The 19,779-nt window shown below is 46.2% G+C and overlaps 2 protein-coding genes across 3 annotated transcripts in view; one reads left to right on the top strand and one right to left on the bottom strand.

Annotated features, from left to right (window-relative positions):
• Positions 1-513: 513 nt before the first annotated feature.
• On the bottom strand, positions 514-14,502 carry SEC22B (SEC22 homolog B, vesicle trafficking protein). The gene is made up of 5 exons (XM_038414837.2): positions 14,282-14,502; positions 11,195-11,304; positions 3,619-3,779; positions 2,578-2,724; positions 514-1,440 (listed from the first exon to the last, which is right to left on the bottom strand). Exons 1-5 carry the CDS (start codon positions 14,354-14,356, stop codon positions 1,286-1,288), a joined length of 648 nt encoding a protein of 215 aa, XP_038270765.1. The 5' UTR covers positions 14,357-14,502; the 3' UTR covers positions 514-1,285.
• Positions 14,503-14,603: 101 nt separating this feature from the next.
• PACS2 (phosphofurin acidic cluster sorting protein 2) overlaps positions 14,604-19,779 on the top strand; it is a 226,521-nt gene continuing 221,345 nt past the window's right edge. The window contains exon 1 of one of the 2 annotated variants that reach the window (XM_043491452.1): positions 14,604-15,079. In XM_043491452.1, the coding sequence (XP_043347387.1) occupies positions 15,075-15,079 (5 nt within the window). In that variant the 5' untranslated portion in view covers positions 14,604-15,074. The remainder of the gene's footprint in view (positions 15,080-19,779) is intronic. The other variant, XM_043491451.1, reaches the window with a different exon arrangement.

Below are 19,779 nucleotides of genomic sequence, written 5' to 3'. Positions count from 1 at the left end.
GGATGCCTGTACAGAGCTTTGATTTAAAAAAAACGAAAGCCTAATAGGCAAGACAAAGTTTCTCGCATTTGGACCAAACAAAATAAAATAAAATTTAAAAAAAAAAATCACATCATGATGGAACTATTTACATTATCTAGTGAGAAACAAGTTAAACTCTATGAATTTCTCTTCAGCTAGTTAGATCTTGTCAACAGAAGTGGAGAGAGGGTGACCATAGGGAGAACATGACATTAACAAGGAATCTTGGTTTTTAAAACTCAGTATTATTCTCTATCACCAACCTCACAGAAACGTGAAACCGAAATGTTTCTTTAAAGAAATATTCTACTTTTTCTTCACCATCACACATACTGGGCTGTTTTTGTAGGGTAGTTTGCAAGTGCTGGAATGCTAGCGGTAGCGATATCCTTGTTTGAGGAATAGAGAATGTTTACATAGGAGAAAGAAACAATGCAAGGATTCTGGAGATAGACGGATGGCAGGAAAACAGAGATGAAACTGTCTGCATTGTGCCTGGGCCAGTGCCTTTTTAATTACACCAACAGACTCTTCCGAGTCACGTTAAAACAAGCTCTTATACACAACTACCAGGAAAGTAAAATTTACAAACTAGTAGTTTAATTTTGTAGAAGTCAGTGATAGTAGCCTTTCACTGTCTCTCTTAAGACTAAATATAATGTAATTTTAAGGCATAATTTAATATCCATTTATTCCTAAAGCAACTGAAAATTTAACAAGCAAAGATGTCAGACAATGAAAACCCAACAATAGCTAGTTTGACAAGGGTGAAAGCCATTACAATATGTACAGTGCAGAATCAGCCTTCAAACAAGGGAGCCTTGTTTTAAAAAAGCAAATGCAGACCCAGATTCTAGAAAAGCAAACATTGCTGATACAAGGAATGTTCATTAGAGTCCATTTCTTTAAAAGGGAGGAAGAAGTGACTGTTGCCAGTACCACCTGATTAGGATAAACTTCACTGATTAACTGCTCCAGGACACATCAAACAGCATTGTTAATGAGTTTAGTACACTGGGAGGCCACACTCTACAGAGTCCCTAGTGTTTAGTGCCTCATAGGAAAAGCCTCTAGTCCACAAAGAAGACTTATACCTATGATTAAGATTCACTAAGCAGTGTAGTACTCAGGTATCATTTTCAAGATACACTCTTAAAAGTGACAGTCCTGTGTGGATTCTAATGCACATCCCTGTGAACAAAGTGTGCTGCACATGTACACCTGCCATGCTACAGGATCTCCCTCTCCAGTGACTGCCAACATCTCACAGCCACCAGAACCTCACATAGACTATTAACATGATAAAAAACACAGCTACAGCTGCCAGTTTGGCATAGGTGGAACGCATGTTAAGATACTTTGCATCCTGACGGTACTTCTTGGACAAACTGGACAAGTTGTTGGCCTTGGAATCCAAAGCTGTTAAGGAAGAGAAAGTGGAAGCAGATTAGTTGCAGGATAAACAATAACAAGACACTCCCACAGTAGTGTTCATAGATAATTGCAGCTGCTCTATTGGAGTTTTATCTGATTTATTGTGCATCCCCCATTCCTCGTGTTCTGAAGGATTCCTACATTAAGCTTGTTAGTCAAGCCACAACACAATGCAATCTAAACTGTTTACCTCCCCAAACATAGAAGGGACAAGAGTAACTACAGCAGCAGGAGCTTCATCAGCACCTTCAAAACACTAGCACGAATCACTCCTGTCCTTGACACATATCACTAACATTCATCCTCACAGGATGAAAACAGCCCCAAGCCCACAAGGGGCTTTAGCTCGTCCCAAAGTAGGGTTACAAATTGCCAGTTGGTTTTTGATTAAGGCTGCGATTCTGTCATGGAAGTCACGGATTCCATGACTTTCTGCGACCTCCATGCCTTCTGCAGTTGTGGGTGTGGCTGACTTCAGGGTCGCCCCACGGCCAGCTGCACCTGCCACTGCTGGAGTGACCTGGAGCCAGCCAGTTCGGCAGTCCCTGGGGCCAGCCGCACTGCCCAGTGCTCGGGAGGCCCCAGCCACCTGGCTCTGGGGACCGCCAGAACAACAGCCAGTGTGGCTGGCTCTGGGGATTGCCCGAGCAGCAGTCTTGGGGGTGCCCTGGGGACCGTCCGACCAGCAGCAGTCCCAAGGCAGCTAAAGCAGCGGCCCCAGGGGTGCCCGGAGGACATCCGGAGAGCAGTCCCCAGGAGCAGCGGCGGGGGGCAGCCAACCCCCAGCACTCGAGCAGGGCCTGTCCCCAGAAGGGGCCCCCCAAAGCAGCAGTGTCCCAGAAGTAGAGATTTAGTCAGGGGTATTTTTGGTAAAAGACAGGTCATGGGTGCCTGTGACCTGTCCATGACTTTTACCAAAAATATCCCATAATAAATCTTAGCCTTATTTATGGTGTAGATCAGACAAATGAAAATGCACTTTGAGCCAGACATATACACTACAAGGCAATCTTGATTCAGGAGGCCCTCTTTGCTACCCAGTCTCAGAATCCTTCCCTCAGCCATCTCCTGTCTGCCAGCCTCAGAGAGAGGAAAGAGTTTCAAAAGCTGAACTCCATGTACCTGAGAGGGCCTCTCCTCGCTGTAAGACTTCTTCAATGTTGGCCACCATGATTCTCTGCACATCCTGTAACTCTGTATTGATGGAGCCTAGGTTCCTTCTTGCCCGGCTGTCGATGTAGAGTTTTTTGGTTTTCTGGATGTAAGTGTCTGGAATAAAAGGTGGTTGTCAACATGAAAAACTTTTCTCCCAGCACTTCCTGCCTGCCATGCTGAGATCACCTGTCGAGCCAGCTTCTACCTCCTTCCCTCCAAAACTGCAACCACCACCACACCCCTTAACCCGCTCCAAGTAGATTCCAACCACCCAACCTCAGGACAGCATACCCCAAGAGCAATTTAACAACCCCTTCCTCCCCTGACAGGCACAAGGAGCAACAATGACTTGTTTTAGATCATGTTGCATCTGGCATGCCTACACCAGGGACAAAGCACTTGACAGGATGGGTGCCCTTTGGACTTAGAAAAACAGGCCACCCAGAAGAGGGCTTGTACATCTGAAGCCAATTAGCTCAGAAGTTTCCTCAATGCTTAATGAATGGTGGCTCCACCATGCTTCACACCCACTTCCCACACCTCTACAATACTGCCATAAAAGTACAGCTGAGGGCTGTTTTGGAAGTCCCTTTATTATCCATGTGACCTCAAGTGAGAGGAAGTTTGTGTTAAAGGGTGGGAAGCAAACCAGCAATCGGGACAACCACTGCCTAGAGTAACAATATGGCTGCCTACGGAGCATGAGCATCCAGTGCTGTCTACCTTTTTCTGGGTTACCCCAGTGGCAGAGCATTGCAGAGAGAGCGAGCAAAGTGCACACGAGTGCTAACAAGAAAAAAGCCAAGACTTAAAAGCGGAAAGTTGGATTGTAGGAAATTTGTCATTTCCCCTACCACTTCTCCATTCACGTACCTGGCATTTCTGGCTCAGAGAAAACACCAGATTTCTCCACTGTCAGTGGTAAGTTCCATGGCCTGAGCTAGGAGAGGCTAATGTGGCCAAACAAACAGGATATTTATTAATTATTCTCAAGGGGAAGGACCTCACCAAACTCAATGAAGGAATAAGGCCTGGAGACCGTCGGCACCTTCTTTCCATGCTGTTCATCGAACTCGGAATGCAAATCCTCCAGATATGCAAAGGCCAGCTTCTTGGGGAAGGTGGCCTCACACAACACCAGGTAACACACCCCTTTCTCAATAACATAGCTAGAAGAGAACAAACCAGACAAATTTTAACCCAGCCCCTGTAAGACACCACTTTTCCCTTTCCCATCTTTCTTTATGGCAGAGTACCCCAGACTTTGGGTTTATTATACTACACACAAAAGCATACCAGGTATCGCACAGCACAGGTGGTTTCATATGTGTGTCTCCAATATTCAGATACCTTGTCACTGCACTAAGCCTTTCCTTTCCTCTGCAAGTACCATAATCTCCACCTACTCATCCTCCTAGGAGACCTTTATATGAGACATCATATTGGATGACTGGCTGGAACGCAGAATCCTAAGGCCTGACCCTGCAAGGTGATGAGAGCAGGCAATGCCTGGCAGTTTGGAGCCCTTACGAGGCGTGGGGAATGACTCCTTTCAGCAAGCTCATCTTACCAGGACATCGTAAAGCATTTTTATTTGGACTTCGTAGCCATGAAGGCAGCTGAGCTGGCACAAACCAGCATACTACAGTCTGATTCTAACATTCCCTGCTAAAATGAACTGTTTGTTTGAGGTGGATATTGTAGTCCAAGTTTCAGGTTCTCGGGGCATTGCTCAGGACAGAGTTACTCTACTGCAAATACCATGACTGAATTTCCACAGATTTACATATTAGGCTTCATTTTAAATCTTTCCGAATGCCTTAGTTTCTCTTTTCTTTTCCCTAACTATAGTGTTATTGAGGCCTCAGATCCTGGTTTCAATCCCTGCCAAAGGCTATTAACTTCATTTTAAGAAATTTTTGCCTGGGAATTTCCTTAGTTTTTTTGGTAGTTGTTTTAAAAAGTCCTGACATTGGACTGAGCAGAATAAGGGACATTCCCCTCTTTCTGCTGCCATTCTGTCATCTGAAGGAGGCAGGCCCCACACTCCCATGCCCTTTCTGGTAACAAAACGGCAGATTAAATTCAACATTGACAAATGCAAAGTAATGCACATTGGAAAAAAATAATAATCCCAAATGCTGGGTTTTAAATTAGCTACTATCACTCAAGGAGGATCTTGGAATCACCCTGGACTTCTGCTCAATATACAGCTGTGGTAAAAAAGCCTAACAGTATGTTAAGAACTATTAGGAAAGGGAAAGAAAATAAACCAGATAATATCATAATCCCATTATATAAAGCCACACCTTGATTACTGTGTCCAGTTCTCAGTAGGTCACCCTATCTCAAAGAGGATGTAGTGGAACTGGAAAAGATACAGAGAAGGGCAACAAAGATGATCAAGGGTAAGGAATGGCTTCCGTATGAGGACAGACTAAAAAGATTAGAAAAGAGATGACTAAGGGGGGATATGATAGAGATCTATAAAATGAACAGCGTGGAGAAAGTGAGCACAGAAGTGTTATTTAACCTTTCCCATAATATAAAAGCCAAGGCTCAGGTGATGAAATTAACAGGGAGCAGGTTTAATATAAACAAGAGAAAGTACTTTTTCACATAACGCACACTGACCTCGGAACTCATTGACACAGGGTATTGTGATGGCCAAAAGTATAACTCAGCTCAAAAAAAGAACTGGATAATTTAATCAAGGATAGGTTCATCAATGGCTATTAGCCAAAATAGTCAGGAAGGCAACCGCATACACAGGGAGACTCTAACCTCTGACTACAAAAAGCCGGGAGTGAAAGATGGGGTGGATCACTCCATAATTGCCCTGTTCTGTATACTTCCCCTCAAGCTTTAGTACAGGCCACTGTCGGAGCCACGATACTGACCAAGTTGCACCATGGTCTGACCCAGTAGGGCAGCTCCGTAATGTATGGGAGAGAGGATATGATGTACAATGCACAGGGGCATGCATCTTCTCCTGAAGGTCAGCAGGAAAGGGGGGAATAGGGAGAGAGAAGACTATTGTGGCATCTCCTACAGAGATTCACAAGTGCACAGGAATGGGTCGCCAAGTGCACCAATCCCCTGGCAATCAGACTGATAGGTGGTCAGCCCTGCACAGCCTTAGGAGACTAGTTGGGGAACCCCAAACTCCACCCTGGGTGAGTCTTAGGCATAGGACTCCATTTCCAATACGCAAAGCCTCACAGAGGCAAGCTGAGAAACAGAAATGCTGCTTGTCCATGGGCTGCTGGGACTTCAGGTTTTGTTATCTGACAAGAAAGTGCGATTGTGCCAATATTTTTCATGCAGTGGCCTCATTCACATGTAGGTTAAGATGAAATATAGTAGCTGGTGTGACTGCTTAATGGCACTTTGCTGCATTCCACTTGTTTTGTTTTTGACTAATGAGCCAGGGTTTAAACCCCCCCACCACACCCCCCCCTTTTTTAGTGTCCAACTATCATTTGTTCTTGAAAGTTTAGTTTTGTCCTTACTTTAGTGTCAGTTTGAGTTCCCATGCTAGTACAGAGAATATGCATTTTATTTCTAATTCAAGTACAAATCTGATTGGATAAAGTCCATTGGATTTTTAGATTTAGATCTGAACATACAGAATAGCACTTACCTACCCCTCCATTAACTAGTGCTCCCTGCTGTTGAATGCTCACTGTGATTATGTCTATTACCATGTTTGTTCCCCTTCCAGCCAGTAGTACAGCATACCAGAGAGCGCTGAAATGGCTACACTGGATGCAGATATGATTAAATAGCCCAAGTCATGGCATGCAACAGAGCACATGTGTGTTTGGGGGCTTGTTTTAATTTAAATAATTGTGGAAAACTCGTATTGTAGCACCACAGTGATACAAGACAATGAGGACATATTCCCATCAACAACAATATAACCTCTAAGACAGGTTGCCTAGGGCAGGGGTGGGCAAACTTTTTGGCCTGAGGGCCACATCAGGGTTCCAAAACTGTATGGAGGGCCAGGTAGGGAAGGCTGTGCCTCCCCAAACCCTAACCCTATCTTCCCCCTCCCACTTCCCGCCCCCCTCAGAACCCCCGACCCATCCAACCCCCGCTACTCCTTGTCGCCTGACACCCCATCCTGGGACCCCCCTGCCCATAATCGCCCCCCCCCGCAGGACCCCACCCCCTATTCAGCCCCCCCCAGTCCCCAACTGCCCCGACCTTTATCCACACCTTCACTCCCTGACAGGACCCCAGGGACCCCACCCCCATCCAACCCCCCCCAAAGCCCCTTTCAGAATGCAGCCCTGCAAACGTGGGCAGAGGACTCAGGAGGAGCAGGGGCAGCGGCGCAGCCAGAGAGATGCAGTTGTTTCCCCTTCAAAGCACTGCTTCTCTCTGGCCGACTGCGCAGCTGCCCAGTGCTCCTCCTGAGTCCTCCACCCGCGTTCACCGCGCTCCTGCCACCCACAACGCCCCCCTGAGGCTGCAGTTGAGCCTCCCTCCCTGCTCTCCCCTGCCCCCGCAGTGCAGCCCCATCCCGCGCTGGCGGCATGGCAAACTGAGGCTGTGGGGGAGGAGGGACAGCAGGGGAGGGGCCGGGGGCCAGCCTCCCCAGTCGGGAGCTCAAGGGCTGGGCAGGACGGTTCCACGGGCCATAATTTGCCCACCTCTGGCTGAGGGGTTCAAAACTTTCATCAGGCATAAGCATTATTGTGGATTTATTGGCATTAAATGCAACTTGTAAGTCACCCTTCCTTTTCTCTTTACTTAACACCGATATGTAGTGATTTAGCAGACTGTTAAATTGTACATTGCCATAATGGGCCAATTCTTTTTTCAATCACTAGGCCACTGTGTGGAATCAAAGTTTTGAAACCATACAATAGCCTGGTAAATCTGGTATCCATATGTTCAACAGCAGCTTCAAACATACAGATCTGATTTTTCCTCAGTTTAGCCTCTAGAGACCCAGAAATGTTTAAATCCTTCAAATTTGCCACATTCAAGAATTAGTTTTTAGACATAGCGGCCAGCATTATCTGTTTTTGTTCCAGTCCCAACATGGCACTTACTAGCTTTAATAAAAAGCCTCAAGAATTGGCACTGCCTTGAACAGTAAGAGTGTAGTCACCACTGTCCACCATGGAATAGAATATACTCACAAATTAGCTTCTTGATTTCTCTAAGAAAGCCCCAAACTTGTTCTACATCAGTCCATGACCCAGTTTCTACATTATGTTCCAAAACAGTGCTAGCTAAGTGATCATTTCTGATCCTTGTCTTCAGTGTTCTGGCCTGACTAGCAACCCAACACATATACTGGATCCCTCCCAGCATAGCTCACAATTACCTCGAATCCTTATCAAGAGTTTGAACAATCCATAATCTTTCAGGATTTGAAGAGTAAAATGAGAAAACATATTTCAAAACAAAACCTTTTAAGATAGGGATAATCTCCTATGAGAGATAAAACAGCAATCTAAAGTTAAGTACAAGAAGAGTACAATATCGTCTCTTAACACGGTCTCCTGCCATATGCACAGCCGCTCCATCACGCTTTAGGCCAGCCTGATTTGATCTGAGTTCTCCTGCCTTGGTCTCCATGTTTCCCAGAGCTGTTTTTACTCCCTTTGTGATATTAGCTGTTTCAGATTCCAAGTTTTCTATATCAGCAGAGAAAGCACACAGATTTCCAATGCTGCATAGCATTGACATCCCAGATTAACCGGAATATGAATTTTCTCACCTAACTGCTTGATTTCTCTATTTTAACACCACATTAACACTTTTTTGGCATAAAATTTAACACAGTATAAAATCATGTAATTATGCCTTTTTGCAATGCACGTATGTAAGGGGACAGAGATACAGTTCGCCACCTTTAACTTTTTGCATTCTTGATTTCTGAGTGTTTATCTGTGCAATCTTAATATACTTGTGGAATTAAATTTCTTACATTTATTTTAAGAAAGAGAAAAAAAACGTTTCTTTAAGAGGCACCAGCTGGCAAAGGCCAATGGTTGCCTTTCAATGGAACTAGTAATCTGTGCACTTAAAGACTTACGACACTAATCAGCCAAAGGTCAGCTAGTAACTAATTTCACAAAAGACTGCATAGGCACTTATCACCTGCATAAGTATCAGTGTGTGTACTCACATGCCATGATAATTGAGTTGGTTGTAAGGCTTTTGGACTTTAATCTCCAACATTAAAATGACTGAAGAAAATTCTTTAAACCCTGATCTGGGTCTCAGCGAGAGCCAAATTTTCTTCAAATTTTGTCAGTTTCAAGGCTATTCATATTAAGACCTCAGCATATTTGGAGAAGTGCACATTTCATTGATCATGCACATATCTTTGCTCTAGAACGACAGCTGTCATGGCATTTTTTACTCTGCACTATGTTATTTTCAAGGAGTTAGAACTTCAGTTAACGAAGAACATTTTTTCCCTTAGCCAAGCTAATGCACTAGCCACTAAATAGGATTATTTTAGGCCAAATCTCAAACACCATTTTTCTTCCCCATGCAGCATTATCAAAAGTTTCATTAGAATTTTTGTTTAAAATGAAAACTGATTTTCTTTTTCATCTGTGACTTTATGTTTCATCCTAAAAATGGCACCAGCAGCAATCTGCATCCCTTAACAGCTGGCTGAAGAACTGCTTCAATACTGACAGGGCAAAGTGCACCTTCCCTGCCTACTCACCCCCAACACTTGCAACACCCCTCAACTGCTCCTCTGAGATCTCCCATAGAAATACTGAACTTGGCTGAATTTTCTTAGCTTAACAGCTCTGATGAGATCAAAGCCACTGCAAGGTGATTGTATTTCATAAATAACTGTGACCAAAAAACTGGATAGCCTTTTTTGATACAGTTATAAGTCTGGTAAGCAAAGAAAGTCAGACACTACATAGCAAGAGCTTTACTATGATTTAGATATAATCTTCCCCAGGCATCTTAGTGGAAGTCAGAATGATGTTTGGATAATACTGTGGTATGGAAACAAATGACTGACAGATTGATTGCAAACTGGGAAGAGGTATCAAGTAGCATCTTGAGAATTTCTGTTTCTAAACACAGGAATTGCCTGACTGGATCAAACCAGCGGGCTACCTAGTCCAGCATCCTATTGCCAACAATGGCCAGCACCAGACTGCTTTAGAGAAAAGTGGAAAAAATGTGAAAAAACCTGCAGTAAGTGATTATGTGTTAACCCATCTTGAGGAAAGCTGCCGCCTAAGCCCCAACCATTAGAGACTGGCTTTGTGCCACGAGGATGCTTCCAAACAAGGGTTTTCAACTCTAGATCTTTTTACTTGTACTTTTTTTTAAATCTTGCTACCATCTTGCCCCCAATGAGACCCTGTGGGAATTAATTGCATTGAAAACCATTTCCTTTATCAGTTTGGACTTTGCCACCTTTTCGTTTACTTGGATGTTCCCTTGTTTTTGTGTTATGAGAGAAGATGATTAGAGGTGCCGCTACCTTCTCTATAACTTTCATCATTTTGTATACTTTTATGTCCCCTCTTATTAATCTCATCTCTAAAGGTAGCAAGTCAAATGTTTTCAATCTTTAATTTAGAACCTAGGAGGTGCAGGAGTTAAAATTTTTCCCTCCAACCTACATAGCTTTGAATGTGTCAACATTTCACTTCAACTGCCACTATGCTGCCTAGCTTGGTTAGGTCCCTCTGAAGTACATCAGTCTTCTCAGGTCTTGCCTAACCTACGTGATGTTGTATCGCCTGCAGATTTTGCCAGCTCGCTGCTTACCCTGAGCAAGTCTGCTAGAACTATGTTGTACATCAGTAAGATTTGAAGTTGACCCTAACCTAGAAGGGTTTACAATGAAAGCAAAGGGCAAACATTATGGAAGGTTTTAGAGAGAGAGAGAGAGAGAGAGAGAGCGCGCCAACTCAAACGGATGAGCTAAATGCAGTAAGACACTTCAGGATACTAATACTAGACAAAAGTGTATAAAATATGGACAATGCTTGCTGGAGAGCAGAAATGCTAAGGAGATTCAGGGAAATAATGGACAACAAGTTAGATGAGCTTGCAGTGCAAGGACGATACATGAAAGGATATGCCATAGTGGAATGGAGAGAGAAGAAAATCTTGTGTAGGAAGAATCAACTTTGGTAATGCTAACCTAAGTATAGATGGAACACCTCACTATTAAAAAAATATACTGATAAACCTCAGAGAATCCAAAGGACAACAGATGCTAGAACGATTAGTGGGCACAACCTGTAGAGAAAACTTAAAGGGAACCAAATATATGCAGTCTACAGAAAAGAGAGTGGGGGAAAACAAGAACTGGATAGGAATGCATGAAGTCTAACAATGCTAGAGAAGAAAAGAAATTTTAAAATAATTGAAAGCATATAAAAGGAAATAACACTCTCTCTGAGCACAGGTTTCCCGTGGGCTTGTGGGATAGTTTACTGACTCTTATTCTTCTCTGATGGCCCAATTTCTAGTATACCTCCAACATCTGGAAGTACTTTTCAGTTTTCTATAAATGTAGGTTGGGATGCCTACATTTTCCACCTTAATCTCTGCAGCATGTTATACTTACTGGAAAGCCATGGATCCTGCTTCTAGGGTGCATCTGGTAGGCGACTGTTCATTCAACTTCCGGAAAAGCTGTTTAGCTTGGCTCTGGTACTGCTGGAGGTCCCGACCTGACTGAGAAGGGAAAAAAGTCTATTAGGCATGGTCCTACCATATGGCAGAATGAACTGCAAATATAACAACCTCTTACAGGCAGGCCCTTTTCCCACAAGGAAACTAACATGATATCCACAGCTAACCTCAAACAGTTTTACTAGAATTGGATCTGAAGTCAATGGACACAGTCAAACTAAGTGGTAGGTGCTGGTAAATCTCAGGAATCTACCTCTGATGAATATCTCAGTCACCATTTAGGAGGTCCCCTAGGGAGTTTTGTTTTGTTTTTTGTAGCATCTCTTGGTCTTGGTCCAGAGAAGGTGCTTCAGTCTCTCTGCCCTGAGGGAGATGGGAAGAGTTCGTGATTCACAGGGTATGTCTATACTGCAGTATCAGCCCCAGGCTTTGAACTCAGGCTTAAGCCTACTCCACCCCCATCTGTCTACACACAAATTGTGCTAACTCAGAACTTGGACCCTGGGTCCCAGTACCCCACAGTGGTGAAGGGTGCAAGTCTGAGTCAAACTGGAACATAGGGTTCAAGCCCCATTACTTTGCAGTGTAGACACAGCCCTGCTGGACTCATGCTCTACCAAAAATGTCTTACAATTCCACAGGCCAGCTTTCTTTGTCCTCTGGACAATCAAGTTTTCCCACGTGGCACCATGAACAAAGAAATAGAGTGGACACATTTTGGGAGGGTGCTAAGAAGTCCGGGATAAGGGTGGTTGGACTCAGACCGGCATAATGTAGTGCGGATGCTGGAGCCCCAAGATGAGACCCAAGGTTCAACAATTCCTGGAGTTACAAATGAGTATAGATGGTCAAGCCACAGTTAACAAATCCTGGGTCTGTTAACTTGAGTTCTACTAACCTGGGCTTACATTGCACTGAAGACATACTGACAGGATCTCTCTCTCCATGAGTATTAGCTTGCTTCCTCAAAACTGTGCAAGTATGTGAGAATCTCAATGATGGGTGGGTCTTGGTTTCTTACACAGTTTTGATCTACTTTGGGATTTGAGTGCTAAAAGGATCTCTAGGAACTTCATTGATACTGGGGGGACTCATGCTCGCTCTCTCTCTCTCTCACAGAGTCTAGATGCTGGGGGAAGGCAGGGTGCCTAGATCTTGGTACCAAATCTAGTCTCTGCCTTTCTCAAGGGCTATAAGGCTTGGTCTACACTTAAAAGTTAGTCTACATATCTATTTCAGGCAGGGGTGTGAAAAAACCATCCCACCCCCACCCCCGACATTGCTATGCTGAACTAACCCCCAGGGTAGATGCAACTATGTTGATGGAAGAATGCTTCTGTTACTTAAATCGTTTGGGGAGGTAGCACGCCTACCCAACAGAAAAGACCCTTTAATTGATGTGGGCTGTGTCTGCTGTAGCCTATAAAATAGGTTAAATAAAAATTAGACTTAAGTTTAAGTTAGCTTAAGTGTAGACAAGTATGGAAACCTGTATAAACAAGTATAAAGCCTGGTAGTGTAAAAAAAGCTAAAAATAAATTGAAAAAAGTAAAATAAAAAACTGAAGGTAGCAAAGACATGACCCAAAGTTATGTTGTGACTATGTTTTGGTTATAACTCGTTTTAGCAGGATTTTTAATAAACCATTTTAAAATTTAAAAAACACTTATTAAAATGATTATATTAATATAGGGGTGGCAAACCTGTGGCTCCGGAGCCACTTGTGGCTCTTCCGAAGTTAATATGTATAGGCACCAACTCCAGGGCTAGAACTAGAGGTGCCAACTTTCCAAGGTGCTGGGGGGGTGCTCCCCTGCTCAATCCCTGGCTCTGCCACAGGCCCTGCCCCCACTCCATCCCTTCCAACCCCTCCCTGAGCCTGCCATGCTCTTCATAGAATCATAGAAGGTTAGGGTTGGAAGGGACCTCAGGAGGTCATCTAGTCCAACCCCTGCTCAAAGCAGGACCAACCCCCAATTTTTGCCCCAGATCCCTAAATGGCCCTTTCAAGGATTGAACTCACAACCCTGGGATTAGCAGACCAATGCTCAACCCACTGAGCTATCCCTCCCCCCACCCCAGAAAATACTGCATGCATCCGATGAAGTGAGTTTTAGCCCCGAAAGCTTTTGCCCTAATAAATGTGTTAGTCTCTAAGGTGCCACAAGTGCTCCTTGTTCTTTTTGCTGATACAGACTAACACGGCTACCACTCTGAAACTGGTGCAAGTGTTAATTTAAATAATGCATACTGTCAAAGGCCAATAAAAAGGTGGCAAAAATGTAGATCAGGTTATAGGTAGGTTTAATGTTAATGAGTATTATAATTGGTTATAACAGAAGTAGCCTTGCTGAATTGGAAAAGAGCTCCAACTAACATTCAAAAGGTACCGTTAGGTTCCAGAATTATAAGGCTGTACTTCACTCTGTTGTCAGTGGACTAATCACCCATTAATACACTCTTTCACCTATTGCTATTTCAAGTCTCTCTCTTGGTGCCAGGGGGTGGGCGAATCTAGTCTCCAACGGGGTCATGAAGAACAGTGCCAAATGTCATCAATCTTGCATGAAACTCACATTTGCCAGCACAGTCAAGCACTACCACAGCCTTCTGGGGGCACACGTCCAACCCACCTAGGGTCTGCTTTGTAAGCTTCCACACAGCCTGTGTGTCCCCGCGGGGATGGATCTCAGTCTGAGGTGGCCTCTGGGCCCGGAAAGGGGAGTGTGCACCCGGGCGAGGACTCTGGCTTGGGAACGGGGGCCCTCTGAACAGGGACAGGAGGGATCTGGGGAGGATCTCGGGGCTCTGGGCCAGGATGGGGTGCTTGGGGGGATCTCTGGGCCGAGAGAGGGGAGAGCAGGAGGAGTCTAAGGGGCTCTGGGCCAGGAGAGAGGGGATCGGGGGTGTGTCTCAGGAGTCGGGGGACTCTGGGTAGGGAAAGGGAGGATCTAGTGGGTCTCGGGGGAAATCTTGGGGGGTTCTGGGCCGGGAGAAGGGGGGTGTCTCGGTCTCTCACCTGCTCATCCTCCTGCATGGAGGCGGCCAGGGGGAGCCCGTCCGCCACCCGCGCGATCATAGTCAGCAGCACCATGTCTGCGCCGCTCCAACCCGGGAGCCGCCGCCCGGCCCCGCGCCCGCCCCGCCTGCTGCCCCCTCTGACTGGCCTCTACTACTGAGGTGGCCGGAAACACGCCGCGCAGCATCCGGGCCACGCCGCTGGAACTGCCGGGTTACTTCCGGTCAGCTGCTGAACTCCATCCGACCGTCACCATCCCCCTCCGGTGGGAGCGGCCCGGGGGAGGGGGTGTCCCGTGGGCTGAGACGGGAGCGTTCCTCGAGGGGGTCAAAGCCGGGGGGGCCGGCGCGGCGCGGCGCGGCGCGGCGCGGCGCGGGGGTTGGGCCGTGTCGTGTCGTGCCGCGCCGCGCTCCACTCAGGAGCGGAGTAGGGCGAGGCGAGAAACGAGCCTAGGGCTGGGGGAGGGGAGGCGAGGCGAGGCGAGGCGAGGCTTCCCCAGGCAGCTCGGCCCCGGGCGGCCCGCACTGCCCATCCCTGCTCCCACTCCCCCGGGAGGTCTTCACCCGATGGGGACGTGGGGTAGGCCCCCCGCCCTGAGCAGGCCCGACTCCCGCGCTGGAGGCCGGGCCGGGCCGGGCCAGAGGCGGCCAACCCTGTCCCCGTTGTCCATCCCGCTGAAGAAGGAGCTGGGGCTTCCCGCTGCTGCCCGGCGCTTTACTGCCCGTTTTCGCAGAGCCATCCCACGTGGGGCTGACGGGTTTGTTGTCATGGCCTCTCAAAGCCGGGTCTAGAAATGCTGTAAGTTCGGCACAAAACACGATGTCCGGTGGTTCCGTGGGCGGCCAAGGGTTCCCTGGCAGTTTGCTCACATCTCGCTGTAGTTATTGCATTGTATGTATGATGTATGTGCTGTGAATACCCAGGTAAATAACATCCTCTTTTACACTGAATTTGTGTGGTCACATGTTCTCAGCTGTCTATCTCGGCAAACCTTGCCGTTTACTCCCCCTTCGCTTTGGTTTCCAGAGTGAATGGCTATAGACTAGAGTAATTCTTGACTTCTCTAGTACTTAGTTATAGCTGACGTTATAGGTTAAAAGCTGGGGCACAGTAGTTCCTGGAGTTAGTTGCCTCCCTTAGATGGCATTTTAACATCTAGGAAGATAATGACAAATGAATAATTAATAGACTTTTAAGGGCAAAGGGGACCAAAATGATCGTAAGAATGGCCCTACAGGGTCAGACGAAGGGCATGTCTACCAAACTAAATTAGGTCCATTTTATAGAAGTCGATCTTTAGTAACCAGTTTTGTACTGTCGATCGTCCATGTCCCCACTAAGCACATTAGGTCGGGGGTGTCCTCAATACTGTAGCTAGCATTGACTCACGGAGTGGTGCACTGTGGGTAGCTATCCCACAGTCCACACTGCCCATTGGAATTCCGGATTAAGCTCCCAATGCCTGATGGGGCAAAAACATTGTCACAGGTGATTTGGGGTATGTGTCATCAGTCTCGTCTCTCCTCCCTCCCTCCTTGAAAGCAAGGGCAAACAATTGTTTCATGCCTTTTTTCCTGGGTTATCCATGCAGACACCATAGCATGGCAAGCATGGAGCCCGCTCAGCTGCACAGTGCTTTTGTGAGCATTGTAAATGCCTCATGCATTATCCTGCACTATGTGCAGAGCCTAGCTAGGAACCACCCACATGAGGAAGATTGTGAGGTGAACATGGACACAGGCATTCCTGAAAACATGGGATGTGGCAATTGGGATATCATGGTGCTGTTGGGGCATGTTGATACAGTGGAACGCAGATTTTAGGCCCAGCAAATAAGCACAGACTGGTGGGAATCGCATAGTGTTGCAGGTTTGGGATGATTCCCAGTGGCTGCAAAACTTTTGCATGCATAAGGCCACTTTCATGGAACTTTATGAGTTGCTTTCCCCTGCCCTGAAGCACAGGAATACCAAGATGAGTCCTGCCCTGACAGTTGAGAAGCAAGTGGTGATAGTCCTGTGGAAGCTTGCAACGCCTGATTGCTGCCAGTCAGTCAGGAATCAATTCGGAGTGGGCAAATCTACCGTGGGGGCTGCTGTGATCCACGTAGCCAAGGCAATCAATAACACTTTGCTAACAAGGGTAGGTTTCATAGTAGCAGCCATATTGGTCTGTATCCGCAAAAAGAAAAGGAGTACTTGTGGCACCTTAGAGACTAACAAATTTATCTGAGCATAAGCTTTCGTGAGCTACAGCTCACTTCATCGGATGCATGCAGTGAAAAATACAGTAGGGAGATTTATATACACAGAGAACATGAAACAATGGATGTTACCATACACATTGTAACAAGAGCGATCAGGTAAGGTGAGCAATTACTAGCAGGAGAGGGGGGAAAAAAAAACTTTTGTAGTGATAATCAAGGTGGGCCATTTCCAGCAGTTGACAAGAATGTGTGAGGAACAGTAGGGGAGGAAAATAAACGGGGAAATAGTTTTACTTTGTGTAATGAAACATCCACTCCCAGTCTCTATTCAAGCCTAAGTTAATGGTGTCGAGTTTGCAAATTAATTCCAATTCAGCAGTCTCTCGTTGGAGTCTGTTTTGAAGTATTTTTGTTAAAGAATTGCCACTTTTAGGTCTGTAATCGAGTGACCAGAGAGACTGAAGTGTTCTCCAACTGGTTTTTGAATGTTATAATTCTTGACGTCTGCTTTGTGTCCATTTATTCTTTTACGTAGAGACTGTCCAGTTTGGCCAATGTACATGGCAGAGGGGCATTGCTGGCACATGATGGCATAAATCACATTGGTAGATGCGCAGGTGAACGAGCCTTTGATAACGTGGTTGATGTGATTACGCCCTATGATGGTGTCCCCTGAATAGATACGTGGACGCAGTTGGCAACAGTCTTTGTGCAAGGATAGGTTCCTGGGTTAGTGTTTTTGTTGTGTGGTGTGTGGTTGCTGGTGAGTATTTGCTTCAGGTTGGGGGGGCTGTCTGTAAGCAAGGACTGGCCTGTCTTCCAAAATCTGTGAGAATGATGGGTCGTCCTTCAGGATAGGTTGTAGATCCCTGATGATGCGTTGGAGAGGTTTTAGTTGGGGACTGAAGGTGATGGCTAGTGGCGTTCTGTTATTTTCTTTGTTGGGCCTGTCCTGCAGTAGGTAACTTCTGGGTACTCTTCTGGCTCTGTCAATCTTCACTTCAGCAGGTGGGTATTGTAGTTGTAAGAATGCTTGATAGAGATCTTGTAGGTGTTTGTCTCTGTCTGAGGGGTTGGAGCAAATGCAGTTGTATCGTAGAGCTTGGCTGCAGACAGTGGATCGTGTGGTGTGGTCTGGATGAAAGCTGGAGGCATGTAGGTAAGTATAGCACTCACTAGGTTTCCAGTATAGGGTGGTGGTTATGTGACCATCGCTTATTAGCACCGTAGCGTCCAGGAAGTGGATCTCTTGTGTGGACTGGTCCAGGCTGAGGTTGATGGTGGGATGGAAATTGTTGAAATCATGGTGGAATTTCTCAAGGGCTTCTTTTCCATGGGTCCAGATGATGAAGATGTCATCAGTGCAAGTAGAGTAGGGGCATTAGGGGACAAGAGCTGAGGAAGCATTGTTCTAAGTCAGCCATAAAAATGTTGGCATACTGTGGGGCCATGCGGGTACCCATAGCAGTGCCGCTGATTTGAAGGTATACGTTGTCCCCAAATGTGAAATAGTTATGGCTGAGGACAAAGTTAAAGTTCAGCCACCAGGTTTGCCATGACATTATCGGGGATACTGTTCCTGAGGGCTTGTAGTCCACCTTTGTGTGGAATGTTGGTGTAGAGGGCTTCTACATCCATAGTGGCTAGGATGGTGTTTTCAGGAAGATCACAGATGGATTGTAGTTTCCTCAGGAAGTCAGCGGTGTCTCGAAGATAGCTAGGAGTGCTGGTAGCGTAGGGCCTGAGGAGGGAGTCTACATAGCCAGAAAATCCTGCTGTCAGGGTACCAATGCCTGAGATGATGGGGTGTCCAAGATTTCCAGGTTTATGGATCTTGGGTAGCAGATAGAATACCCCTGGTCGGGTTTCTAGGGGTGCGTCTGTGCGGGTAGTAACAAGGGTAGTGACTCTGGGAAGTGTGCAGGTCATACTGGATGGCTTTGCTGCAATGGGGTTCCCTAACTATAGTGTGGTGATAGATAGAACACACATCCCTATCTTGGTACCGGACCACCTTGCCAAACAGTACATAAACTGCAAGGGGTACTTCTCAATGGTGCTGCAATCACTGGTGGATCATAAGGGCCATTTCACTGACATCAATCTGGGCTGTTCAAAAAGACCAGACCAGAATATTACCATTGGGGATGTTGAAATGACAATACTTATCCTTGGGGACCCAGCCTACCCCTTGCTCCTATGGATCATGAAGCTTTATGCAGGCAGTCTGGACTGCAGTAAGGAGGAGTTCAACTGTAGGCTGAGTAAGTACTGAATGGTGGTAGAATGTGCCTTTGGACGTTTAAAAGGGCGCTGGCACTGGTTGCTGGGTAGGTTAGACCTCAGCAAAACCAATATTCCCATTGTTATTGCTGCTTGCTCCATAATATCTATGAGAGTAAGGGGGAGATGTTGAGGCAAATCACCTGGAGGCCAATTTTGAACAGCGAGACACCAGGGCAACTAGAAGAGTCCACCAAGGCATGCTGTGCATCAGAGAGGCTTTGAAAAACAGGCTATGGTGTGACAGTTGTGTGTGTTTGTCCTTGATGCAAAGCCACCCCCTTTGGTGAATGTACTACCCTGTAAGCCAATCCTCCTCCCCCACTTCGATCACAGCTGGCACAGGAAATAAAATCCCTATTATTTTTAATCCATTCATTTTTTATTTATTAAAAAAAAAATTGATCACTGACAACATTGACTAGTAAAAGGTAGCCCAGGTGCAGTGGGGGAGGAGGAAAGGACAAGGCCACATTGCTTATTGTAGCCACACTACAAATCAAAACTGTTTGAATGACAGCCTTCTGCTGCTTGGGCCATCCTCTGGAGTGGAGTGGCTGGGTGCCCGGAGCCTCCCCCTCCCCCACATCCTTGGGCATCTGGGTGAGGAGGATATGGAACTTGGCGAGGAGGGCAGGCAGTTAAACAATGGATGCAGTGCGGGTCTGTACTCTAGTTGCCTTTCCCGCAGCTCCATCAGATGCATTATGTTAGTTTGCTCCCACGTTAGCCTCAGCATCTCCTCCTGCGTGTTCTGATCACGCTCACTGTATGCTTTCCTGGCCACTGCCACCAAATGCCTCCATGCAGTCAGCTGTACCCTATCAGTGCGGGAGGACTGCACGAACTCTGAAAACATGTCATCATGAGTGCGGTTTTTTTTGCCATCTGGTCTGCGATAACATCAGGGACGGAATTGATATGGGGAGCATAGAAACATTTGCAGCTGCAGAGGGGAAAAAAGGGACAGTAGAATTTAAGATGATACATTTCTGAGGACAAAGGGAGA

Source organism: Dermochelys coriacea, chromosome 8, assembly GCF_009764565.3.
Source record: "Dermochelys coriacea isolate rDerCor1 chromosome 8, rDerCor1.pri.v4, whole genome shotgun sequence".
Lineage (NCBI taxonomy): Eukaryota > Metazoa > Chordata > Testudines > Dermochelyidae > Dermochelys > Dermochelys coriacea.
This window is presented reverse-complemented; position numbering and strand designations above follow the sequence as displayed.